At 48.5% G+C, this 12,820-nt stretch overlaps 1 protein-coding gene across 1 annotated transcript in view; it reads left to right on the plus strand.

Annotated features, from left to right (window-relative positions):
• The window catches only part of LOC120369054 (coiled-coil domain-containing protein 87-like), a 40,172-nt gene that overhangs the window by 10,189 nt on the left and 17,163 nt on the right, over positions 1-12,820 (plus strand). Inside the window, exon 3 of the mRNA XM_039481944.1 lies at positions 218-669. Coding sequence (XP_039337878.1) covers positions 218-669 — 452 coding nt within the window. The remainder of the gene's footprint in view (positions 1-217; positions 670-12,820) is intronic.

Raw genomic sequence — 12,820 nt, forward strand, 5'->3', positions numbered from 1 at the left:
AGTTACAATTAAAGAATAACTAGCTGAATAAAAAGTGGCCCTCTTAAGTCTGGCAATATAACTTGAGAGCTGATATTTGAAAGCAGGAGGCTTCTGTTCCTCAAATTAAATCTTGTTGCCTTTAAAAACAAGTCTTTCAGCACTGTGTGGCCTTATCCCCAGCTGATGTCTTTTGGCAAGGGACACTGAAACTAAGTCAAACTCTTACTTGTGCTAGTACCTCATCGTCAACTATTCCACCCACAGGCTCTGTTGAGATGGTGAAACTCTTCATTGGGAATCTGCCCCGGGAGGCAACGGAGCAAGAGATCCGGTCACTCTTTGAGCAGTACGGGAAGGTGCTGGAATGTGACATCATCAAAAACTATGGCTTTGTGCACATTGAAGACAAGACAGCGGCCGAAGATGCCATCCGTAACCTGCATCACCACAAGCTGCATGGTGTCTGCATCAACGTGGAAGCCAGCAAGAACAAGAGCAAGGCCTCCACCAAGCTGCATGTGGGCAACATCAGCACCACCTGCACTAACCTGGAGCTGCGGGCCAAGTTTGAAGAGTATGGCCCAGTGATCGAGTGCGACATAGTGAAGGACTATGCCTTTGTGCACATGGAGCGGGCTGAGGATGCGGTGGAGGCCATCAGGGGCCTAGACAACACAGAGTTCCAAGGTGAAACATGAACCAGGGCAAGTGCAGCCTTCGCTAGGACTAGGTAGCACCAGGTTCTGTCCAGAAGAGCAGGTCAGGTGGGAATGCAGGATGTCAAGGCTGTATCTCTGAGTGTGACGCCAAGGTATGGGGAGGGTCTGCTCGAGATGTGAGCTCTCACTCCTGACGTTAAGTGTTACAAGGTAACTGTGCGAGCCAGATTGTGTATTAGAGAGTCCACAAAAGACTTGTGTTTGAGTCTGTGCACTGTTCAACCAAGCTAACTCCATTATTCCTCAGAGGACTTTGCATTTGTTTCTTCTACCCTGAGTTGCTTACATCTTGTAGAATGTTTAGGCTGCTCATCCTAGATTTCACAGTAGTACCAGCTCCCCGTGTGGTTGGCGGGGGAGGGGATGAGAAATCCACAGGGGGGGAGGATAGGATACTCCTATGAGGTGCGGGGAGCGGATGGGAGACACCCAGCCTCTTGTTCCATCCTCTGTTCTGGGATGGTCTCACCCCTCCCCCTCCCCCTCCCCCCGTTTCCCTCCTGTCTAGTGTTTCTCATATTGCTGAAAGAAGATGGAAATGTTGGGCCAGGTGGCAGTGCCAGACTCAGTGTTGTCTGAGAAGTTAATGTATCTTATAAAGTGGCATTATCCAATTATGTGGGGCCTTAATTTTCCTGCTCAGTTACAGAGCATTGCTGTAGCATTCTTGGAGGCTTTGGCCCCATTGTGCTAGGTGCTGTGCAAATCCATAGCAAGACAATCCCTGCCCCCAAAAGCTTACAGTCTAAGACAAGAGATAGCAGGAGGATACAGTACCGAGATGTGGAAAACACAAGGTAACAGTGAAATAAGCAGCTGCCCCAGCATGGCAGCCTCTTAACCATTCTTATGTCTTGTAGGCATCGCAGCAGAGGATAGTCTTAAGGAGGACAAGGCGGGTGGCTTTGTGGGTTTTGAATGGGGAGTTTCTTCTGTGCACCATCATAAACCTGTAAAGCATCCCCAGCTGAAGTCAGCATAGTACAGAACCCTATGGGTCTTCCCTTCCTCAGCTTGGTCGCTGGCACTGGAACCTGGAGGAAGTGAGTAGCTGAACCTGCCTTCCCTACCATCCCTGTAGCTGTTCCAGGGAAACGGGAAGTGCCAAACATGCTGAGCAGGATCCTTCTCTCCTGAAGGGGGAGGCTTTGTGTGTGTGTGTATGTATGTGTGTGTCAGTCCTTGCTTTCCCTGGTAGGCTCTGAACTTTACCTCACTCAGCTCTTCTGAGGCCAGCAACTGGAGAAACTTGGCTCCAGCATTGCTACAACAAAGCTGTTTTAGTTGTAGGTGTGTGCAGTGGGACTGAAGAAGTTTGGGCTGCAAGGGAAGTGGGACCAAATCTAACCTTTGAGGACAAGAGGAGAAAGATGGAAGTGATTTGCTGGGGGTGAGGGGATTGTCTTTCTTGATCCTCAGTCTTGCTAATTGAATTATTACCAGAAAATCTCACCTTTCTCCATGAGTTGTCCATTTTCCCTCACATTAAACGTGTGCGTATGTGAAATGTAACTGCCTCAACACATGGAAACGAGCTCCGACATTGTCCTGCTTCTCTTACTGGTGGAATCAGCACCTCCATGTGGAACCATAGGGTTAAAAAACACATTTCAAGGTTGTATTTACTCCCCTTGTGCCCAGCAATCCCATGGTTAGTAAGATTCAAGGCGCATCAATCCCCTTTACTACCAGTATTCATTCTGTTTGCTTTTGGACAATGAAAATAGACTAGCCCAATGTTTATCAAATGCGGCCACCAGGGGCTTTTTGTGTGTCCATGACAGCTTCCTGGGTGGTAATGGGGGGCAGTGGCGTAGCAAGGTGGAGGGAACAGGGAGCGGTCTCAATAAAAGGTGCCACCTGCTGCGGCGCTTTTACTCACCCAGTGGCGCTTTTTACTGAGGGGGCAGCGCTCTGGGTCTTCAGCGGCACCTCGGCGGTGGAACCTTCACTCGCTCCGCGGGTCTTCGGCGGCATTTTGGCGGCGGGTCCTTCAGTGCCACCGAAGACACTCGGAGCTAGTGAAGGGCCTGCCGCCAAAGTGCTGCTGAAGACTCGGAGCACTGCCGAGTGAGTAAAAATTAAAAAGGTGTCAAGAAATTTTAAAAGCACCACTTGTGCTCAGTGGGAGAGCGGCCGCTGCACTGCTCTGCCACTAGCTAAGCTACTGATGGGCGGGGGCAAAGCATCAGCACCTCCCCCTCCCTCCTTGTTGCTCCTGGCCCTGCACCGCTTCTGGAGAGAGGTGGGGTACAACGCTGCAGGAGCAAGGTGAGTTCTTGACCCACCTTGGGGAGGAAGAGGTTTGTGTGGCAGGCTGCAGTGGCGGAACTTCAGGACCCTGGCTATGCGGCCCTGGGCTCCAACCGCAGGGCAGCGGATACCGAAGCCCCTCGCTCCCCTGGCTCTGGCTTCAGCCTCCAGCCCCTGGTTCCAGCTGCGTGGAAGCAGGCACTGGCTCCTGGCTCCGGACATGGAGCTTCTGTCGGCCTCTCAACCCCAGTTCTGGCCGTGCGGTGGCAGGCGCTGGCCCTGGGCTCCAGCCATGCAGCCCTAGCCCCTGGTGCTGATCCCCTGCCCCAGCTGCACGTCACCAGGTGCTGACCCACAGCTCTATTTCCAGACTCAAGCCACACAGTGGTGGGAGAAGGCCCTGGCTGCAGACCCCTGGCTGCACAGCAGCGAGCGCTGGCTCCAGCCACGCAGTGGCGGGCGCTGACTCCTGGCTCCAGCCATGCATTCCTGGGTTCTGGCACCCAGCTCTGGGCTCTGGCCATGCGGCAGCAGGCACTAACCATGGGCACTGACCCATAGCTCCGGCTGCATGGCAGCAGGCTCCAATCCTTGGCTCCAGCCATTCAGTTCCTGTCCCCCCGGCTCTGAGTTCTGGCCTTGGGCACTGAGCCCCAGCCCTGGCCGCATGGCAGAAGACACCAGGTCCTGGCTCTGGCCTCAGAACAGTGGGGCTCATCACCCACTCCCATCGCCCGTGGCCCCCACTGCCTCCCAGAACCCTGTTTCCATTTCCCCCCCCCCCCCCCCCCCCCGAGGACCCTGCTGCCTTACTGGCCTCACATCCATTCCCCCCACCCCACAGCCTTGGGGCCTCGGCCCCACATCCATCCCATCATTGCCTCTGGTCCCTGCTGCCTCTCCCTTTTTCCCCCCCACCCTCCATCCAGGGCTTAATGAGTCCTGGGGCTTGCTGAGAAAAGTGATATTAACAAACATGTAAATACCATTTTTCACAGCTTATTTACTAGCTATCTGAAAAGTAATACTTGTATGTTTGTTAATATCACTTAGCTACCTGGGAGGCTATGAAAAATGATACTGAGTGTGCTGTGATATTAACAAATATCACTTTTCACAGCAAGCCCCAGGACCCACTAAGCCTTGGATGGGGGAGCCAAAGGGGTAGGAAGCATTGTTTTTGTTGTTGAGTCTGCCAAAAAACCCTACAAATATACATTACAGTGATTTGGATGTGTATCTGTGCATATTTAATTGCTTTTCCTAAAGTTAATTACGTATTTTAGGGGGAAAAGGGTCAGTGTGGGCACCAGTGAGAGTTGGTGACCTGAGGCCACCAAAAAACTTGTTGCAAGAACCCATGGACCAGCCTGTGTTGGTGCTACAGATGCTGGCCTGATCACTGAAATCAAGACCAAAATATTGGCTTAAATGGGACAGGAGCAGGCCCTTCTGAGAGGAATGACTGGCCTAGAGTTATGCTGTTATGGACCGTACCGGAGATTCTGAGTTCAAATGCTGGAGAAGCTCTTGAGGTGGAAGAGCAAACTATTGGACCTTGAATTTTAAGTCTTTAAATCCAGACTGGATGTCTTTCTAAAAGTTACGCTAGAGCTCAAACAGAACCTCTGGGCTGGATGCAGGGATGACTGGGTGAAGTTCTCTGGCCTGTGTTAGGCAGGAGGTCAGGCTTGGTGGTCAGAATGGTCCCTTCAGGCCTTAATCTATGATGGTCAAATCCAAACACACTTTCCACTAAAATGTAGTAGAAATGTTTCCTCTGGGGTTTTGTAAAGATGTTTATAGCCCAGCCAGAGTCCTTGGCTTGTGCTACCTGATGTTGTTCTAATTCAGGTAAGATAGTAGTTAGGGGAGGGTTTATAAGTGAGTTTTTAAAATAAATGCAAAGTCCTTCAAAAAGCAGAAGCATCTTCTCAATGCCACCTCCTAGTAGCTGCTTTTGGGGATTTTCAAGTTTAATGTGAGTTTTCCAAAAGGGTGGTCTTGTCATACCTGGCCCTGTGCAGAACATCAGGGAGTTCTCATTAGAACTTGAAGCTCCTCAAGGAAATATTTTGTGGAGCGGGGTTGGTAAATGGGTAGCATTTGTGGAGTGCGAGTGGTGGTGGGAGGAATAGATTTATTCAGAAAATATGTAACTTTCCTTGATTTTGCACTGTCCCTCATTGTGACTTGACAAAGGATGGTGCTTGCTTTTTCTTGCTTCAGAGTAGAATGTCTTTGGTGCATAATTTGGTCTGGATTTATTGGGCTGATCGAAGATGGGTCTGAAAGAGACACCTGTGGCATAGTAAGTGCCATGGAGTCAAGGGATATTTGCATGGCCTTCTGGGTACATGCATGGCTTCTTCTGTCTGTGATCAAACAGCTTGGCTTTTGTGTCAGTGAAAAACAAGTATCTTCACACACCCCTCCTGGTGTTTTAAGAGACTGTTTGAGGCACATATCCTCAGCTCATCTACCTCCAGCTTCTTCAGGCCTTTCCATGGCTATTAATTGCAATAGGGGATATTTACTTTGTAGACATTAGGAAAAACTTCCTAATTTTCAGGGTAGTTAAGCACTGGAACAAATTACCTAGGGACATAGTGGAACTTCCATCATTGGAGGTTTTTAAGAATAGATATGGGGCACACCTATCAGGGATGGTCCAGATGATACTTAGTCCTGCTTCAGTGCAGGGGACTGGAGTAAATGTTTTGAGTGTTACATTTCTATTATTTCTATGAGAGAGTTTTTGTTTGCTGTCCTCCTTTCCCCACATGGCCTGTGGTATCCTGCCTCTTTTCTGCTAAAAGTCTCTAGCTGGCTGCCTACTTCCCGAACAAGCTGCCAGTAACTTCACAAAGCAATTGGCCCTTCTTTCTAGTGCTGCAGCCCACAGCCGGCCTGGCCGGCTGTTCACCCAGGGCTATCTTCTGCAGCTCCATTGGAGTGCTCAGGGGCTTCTACCCATCAGCACAGGCTGTCAGCAGGCAAAGTGGCATTGTTCAGACTGCGGGGGACAGAACCACCACGTTCTTGTAGGAGGGGGAGCATTCCATATCAAGGCCAGCAGGCTCAGGCAGAAGGATACCTGCTGCTGTCAAGCCTACCAGCCTATGGGTGTATTCCAAGACCAGGGTCCCCCATCCCATTGTAGCCCTCCTAGTGACAGAGAAAAGCTTCACAATTTGAATCCTAAAGGCTCCAACCAGAAGACTGGTAAAAGGAACCCAAAATGTATTAGATTTAAAATTGCATGGTTCTTTCTAAACCATTTCATGATTTGGGGTGAGCCAGACTCTGCTTGTGCCTAGCAATACCGAAAGAGCAATAAACACGTAAAGCAGAATTGCCCATAGTGCTGATTCTCAACACCACTTACTAGAAGAAAACTCCCCTGCATTTTGTCTTGGAGTCACAGGGTCTGATCTGTGCCAGCCTGTTACCAGTTTCCTGGGAGTGACCCCTTTAATGTGCCAGGACCCTCAAAGTTCCACAGGGGCAAGCCTGTGGCTTCCATGACTGAGACCAGGCTTTTGGCACTGCAAACCTGCGCGCGCTCTCTCTCTCTCTCTGCGCCTCCTTGCAGTGAATCCAGCCAATCCTGACTCCTACAGGAGGTTTGTACTGTAACCCTTCAGGGCACAGTGCTTTCTGAGAGTATTCACAGCGACACAGGCAGCCTTTTCAAAACAAGGTAACCATCTGATAGTCATCTGGCTACAGAATCTGAAAAGTCTTGGATCAGCAAAGTGAGGCAGAAGTTAAGCTATAGTCCATCCTGGCCAAGCCAATGCCATGATGAGCCAGCCAAGCTGCAATGGATTCCATTCCTCTCCCTCCCCGCAGGGCAGCCATTTAGAGCTCCAAAAGGGCAGCCCTTATTCTAGTTCCCTGGCATCTTGTTCTCCAGCTCCGTTCACATGCTGCTCTGCAGGGGTTTCCCGCTGTTAGGTGATGGTTCTTCAGTTGTTGGGGAATCATTGTCTTGCTGGGCCCTCCTGATTTGGGTCAGTTTCAGCCAATTCTTTAATGACTCTTATTGTTCTACCCAGAGAGCAAGGTGACACACACACACCCCTCCTGTCTTCTCCACTGTTCCAGGAGTCATGTTAATCCTTTTGCACCCACTGGGTAGAACAGCATCCCACTTCGTCACCCGCTTGCATGAGCAAAGGAAGAGGGTGGGCACTTATCTGTGCTTGGTAGGTTTGAATCTCTCTGCAATTTCATAAGTGTCCCCTGGAATGTCTGTATTTAGCCTCTGCTGGTGCAGCGATTAGAGACTTTCGTGTGTGAATTCCTCACTTACACGATTCTCTTCACCCCCCTGCAAGTACACCTGTAGGAACTTAAGCAGTAAATCTTATCACCTTTTCAGGCTTAATATGTTGGAGGCTTGGTCTGTTGGTAAGAGGTATTGTAGCTTAGCACCAAGCATGCTACCTGAAAGAGGTGGTCAGTGTCCAATTGGTACTATAGTGTGTTGTTCCAAGTGTCCTGGAGGAGTAGTTCTCAACCTCTTCCAGATCAGAACCCCCCTCCCAGTCAGTAATGTGGGATGGCAGTATGGCTGTGACTCCCTGAAACCTGTTGGCTATCCCCAGATTGAGAACCCCTTCTCTAGAGGCACCAGAGTCTAGCAGCCAGTATATACTGAGGTGGATATCAGGCCACCAGAACCATTTTCATTCAAGTTCTTGGGCAGATCCATTCGGGCTGTTGGAGTGGCCCCATACTAGGATACTGTGCTGTGAAACAGGACACCTGGGTTCTATTCCCAGCTCAGCTGCATGACCTGGGGCAAGTCCCTTCTCCTTTCTGTGCTAGTTTCTCCCTCTGAATAATAGGAATACTGTTACTTACAAATGAGGTGAAGTAACAGATAGAAAGCTCCATTGTTAAACAATACCCATGCCCATTGATTCGTGGGACAGATGCCATGAGTAGTAACTTCATATTGTGATAATGCCCAAGGTCCCAATTGGGGTTGTGCTGGGTACTGTTCGATGGCTCTGCTCTACACATTAGAACAGGGGTAGGCAACCGATGGCACGCGTGCCGAAGGCGGCACGTGAGCTGATTTTCAGTGGCACTCTCACTGCCTTGGTCCTGGCCACTGGTCCGGGGCCTCTGCATTTTAATTTCATTTTAAAAGAAGCTTCTTAAACGTTTTTAAAAACCTTATTTACTTTACATACAACAATAGTTTAGTTGTATATTATAGACTTATAGAAAGAGACCTTTAAAAACGTTAAAATGTATTACTGGCACACGAAACCTTAAATTAGAGTGAATAAAAGAAGACTCGGCACACCACTTCTGAAAGGTTGCCGACCCCTGCATTAGAATATACTTGTTTTCTCTGTCAGATAGAAATGCGCTTAATCCGAGAAGCTAATTTTGGCAGTATGGTATTAGGAAGATAGATGTCCCCTTTCCGAAAAACAGTCTCTGAGGAGCCAGAGATGTGTTGGTGACACTCTCACATTGTCTTCTCCAAATGGATAGCTTTTCATCAGCCATGATTTCATGATATGACCCACTTTCCCTGCTAGATGGCCAGCTCTGCTCAGCCTACGACACTCTATCTTTAGAAATTAAAAAGACCACCACAGTTATTTGTATTACAGTAGCACATAGAGATCCCTATTCAGATCATGGCCATATTTTGCTAGACATTGTACAAACATTGCAAGTCATAGTGTCTGCCCTGAATAGCCAAAAGGTGGAAAAGGAGGAAGGGACTTGCCTGGGGTCACACAGCCAGTCAGTAGAAGAGCTGGGAACAGAGCTCAGGTTTCCTTATTGCCAGTCTGCCCACTAGACCCATAGTGCCTCCTTGTCACTCTGATGGTAGTTCAGCTTCTTAAAATTGCTGGAAAATGTTTCTTTTGGAAAATCTTTTTTTTTTTTTTTTACATTCCTCAATGTTTAAGTGGCCACAGGGTGTCCAGATGCTGCTTTTTCTGGGTGTTATATGACTGGCCATCCAGACAGAAATCCACACTGAGATTTAACTGCTGCACAAAAAACCCAACTGAAAATTCAAAGGAGAACATATAGCTCTTATGAGTTCTTCAGCAGTAGAGCAGTAGAGGAGAGAGCTTTTAATTCTTAGTTCAGTTAACCTGTAAGAGTAGCTTTGTCTTCAAATAACTGATCTGAGCTGTAAGCTAGGTGGGAGGCCAGATGGCATACGACTGCACCTGGATCAGAATCCATTCCTGCCTACCAGGCTGCGGTTCTTGACCTTCCCCAGTTGCTGTCATGCTCTTTGCCTTGTGTATCCCATACTCTGAATCCAGTCTCCCATAAAGTCATTGGGACTGTGTTGCAAGTAGTGTTATCATGATTACCCTATCCTTGTTCGCTTTCAGAGGGTTTTATTTCTTCTGATCCAACTTGCTGGTCCCAACACTGCATGCTGCCCTTGGCTGCCATTATTCCAATCCACCTTGGGGGAGCTGAGCAGGTGGCTTTTGCCCCACCCCTCTATCTGATATTACCTCTTGGAGAAGTTGGACTTTGAGCCCAATTGTTTAGCCATGTTGACTGGGATTTTCAAAGGAGCCCGGAGGAATTAGACTCCCAGCTGCCTTCTCCTTTAGCTAGGAACTGAGCATATTGAAAATCCCAACCTCCTGAGTGCAGAACGCAGCTGCTGACTCATCTGAGTTTTGTGCTTGTGGGGTCTGGCTGCTGAACTAGGCCAGTTGAGTGTAGAGATAATAGTATTGTTCAGTTTTCTCTGTTGCATGGGTTTCCTCTTGTTGGACCCTGACGATGCTAGGTAGGGTTCAGGAGAGCAGCCTCTCCAAGTAGAAAAGCTCCGTACAAGCGACAATTGGCTTGACTAACTGAAAGTGCATTGCATAGAACTGAGGTTCTGCACAGCCAAAGCTGTAGCATACAGGCCTAGAGAGAGTGAGCTACAACATGAGTTACAGTAATAGGCCACTTGGCCTTGTAAACTCTATGGGGGCAAGGGAAGGAGTACTCTCCAGAGTGTGTGAAAGCTAACTTAAGGGTCTGGAAACCCACTCTTAAGCCTGATATCCCCTATAGTTACCTCCCTATCTCAGAAGGCAGAGACTGGAATAAAGAATTGTCTAGAGCCAGGCTATGAATTGCATAGTCACCTTGGGGAGCACTTACGTGTGAGAGAAGACCCAGTGATTTCCCCAGGGTAGCAAGGATGGCCTAATAGGCCTCTGGCTTGGGAATTGGGAGCCTTGGGTTCAGTTTCTGGCTCAGCCACAGACTCCTCGTGTGACCCTGGGAAAGTCACTTCATGTACCCTGTGCCTCAGTTCCTATACAATGATGACACCACTTTCGTACCTTACAGTGGTGGTGTGAAGATGCTAATGCTTGTGAAGCGCTCAGACCCTACAGGAGCCATATAGTTCCCTAGATAGATATGTAGCTGCTCACCAGTGTGAGGAAGGAGTTGATAGTCTGGTCTTGGAGCAGACTTGAATCTGGATCAAGATAGGAACTAGGGAAATATGTAACTTTAAGCACATGAATAGCCTCACAGGGCTAAAGGTTCACATCTGTCAAGAAGCTACCTGGATCAGAGCCTAAGTACCTTCCTGAAACAGGCCTTAATGCCACTCAAATGTTACTTTTCAGGAGAAGTTTGCTTTTTATTCATGGTATGATTCTTACTGTAAAACCATTAACCTCGGCCAATCGGGATTCCTTCCCATTGTGAGTGCTGCGGAAGGTTGTGGAAAGGCTAGGTTTTGATTGGCTGCTGAGGGAACGAGATGGTTGAGTTACTTGGTTCTTGCACACTGCAAATCTTGCGGTTTTCCATGTGGCGTCAGTTTATTATAGCAACCATTCTTGCGTCTGTTTCTTAAAGGCAAGCGGATGCGCGTGCAGTTGTCCACCAGTCGGCTTCGGACGATACCTGGGATGGGAGACAAGAGCGGCTGCTATCGGTGCGGGAAAGAAGGGCACTGGTCTAAAGAGTGTCCAGTAGATCGCACGGGGCAAGTGCCTGACTTTACCGAAACCTATAATGAGCAGTACGGAGCGGTGCGCACTCCCTACCCTGCGGGCTATGGGGAGACCATGTATTACGATGATGGGTATGGAGCAATGGTCGACTACTACAAAAGATATCGCGTGAGGCCCTATGCTACGGCATCTGCATACGACGCCTATGCAGAGCAAACAATGGCCCAGTATTCGCAGTATGCGCAATACTCCCAAGTACAAACCACAGCCATGGCCGCCACCACAGCCATGGCCGCCACCACAGCCATGGCCAATCGCCTCACTACTACCCTAGACCCTTACGATAGAGCGCTGCTGCCAACCCCGGGAGCAGCGGCAGCAGTCGCTGCAGCTGCAACTGCTGCTGCGGCAGCCGCGTCCTCCACCTATTACACCCGGGATAGAAGCCCCCTGCGTCGCACGGCAACCGCGGCCACCACCGTCGGAGAGGCGTACGCTTACGAACGTTGTCAGCTGTCTCCAGTCTCGTCGGTCGCTCGGGCTTCCCTCTACGACGTTCAGCGGTTCGAGCGGGAGTCATACGCAGACAGGGCGCGGTACTCTGCGTTTTGAGTCGGAGGTGAGAGCTTTGTGAGTGGCAGGACGTATGTGCTGCAGGAGTATAAATTGGGCTTGATGCACAGTTAAGATTTACCAGGGTTTCCACCAGCATCTGTCTGTGATCTACCAACATTAGCCCAGTGAAAGCATATTGTTAGTGTTGCTTGTAAAAGCCTGACACCTTTACCACATTAATGGAGTACTTGCACTTCAGTGAACTGCCTATATTGTGAAGCAGCCAGAACAAGTGTGCATTCACATGGGACGGGCATGGAGTCTTTTAGAATAATCCCTATTGCCAGTGTTGAGTTGCCCCAGCTCTTTTGTCCTGTCCTAACCCATTCATCTTGTTTTTGAATGAAGATGATTTGAGATAGGCAGTATGCACTCAAGACAGTTGGTATGGGGTCAGTGTCAACCTTGCTTTGCTATTTTAGCGCAGGGTCTAAATCTGGACTTTAAAGCAACTCCAGATGTAAAGCTATATTTATCAGTCTTGAATGGCTCTAGGTCAGTAAGGAATATGTCACTGCTTCCCCTGTTGGAAAGCTGACAAAGATCCATATCTCCTTGCTGGATTTGAAGTGTTGTCTATGTGCCGTTTTTATAGGCCTTGTAATCACCCAGCAATTTATTCTTGAGAAGAGGATAGAATTATTTTTTGCACACTTATTTCTACCGTGGAAATGCTGCTAACCTTTCAGCATACTCTAAAACTGGCAGAGATTTTGATCTTCCTGTTTAAGGGCTTTATAAAATAGCACTTAGGGGAAATGGACACACCCCCCCCTTTTTTTCTGGCCCTGAACAACATTTGAAACTACAGTGTCAGTCAGATTTAGCCCCAACACTTCTTAATTTTAAAACAAGCCTTTGCAATTCTCCATTGCTTGAAATCTTTAAATCAGGGTTATAAATTTTTCTAAAAGCCACACTTCAGCTCAACTGCAATATATTGAACATGATCCAGGCATGATAGGATGAAATTCTCTGGCCTGTTGTACAGGAGGCCCGATTAGGTCTGACTACAGGAGGTCCTGTGGCATGAAAACCTGTAAAATGCTAGGGTCAGTAGAGATGTTTGTTATTTTAAAATTCCAGTAAGATTTATGAAAGAAATCTTTCCCTACGTTGTTTGCAGCATCTGAGAGCCAGTAGATACAGACTAAACAAAGTCTAGTTAACCAGTCTGTTTTCATTGTTTCAGTGAAATGCAACAGGAGTAAACTCCAATTTTTAAAAAGTCTGTCACTTTAATCTTAAAAGTACATTTCACATGGGCAGGAACCT

This window comes from Mauremys reevesii, linkage group 7 (genome assembly GCF_016161935.1).
Source record: "Mauremys reevesii isolate NIE-2019 linkage group 7, ASM1616193v1, whole genome shotgun sequence".
Taxonomy (NCBI): domain Eukaryota; kingdom Metazoa; phylum Chordata; order Testudines; family Geoemydidae; genus Mauremys; species Mauremys reevesii.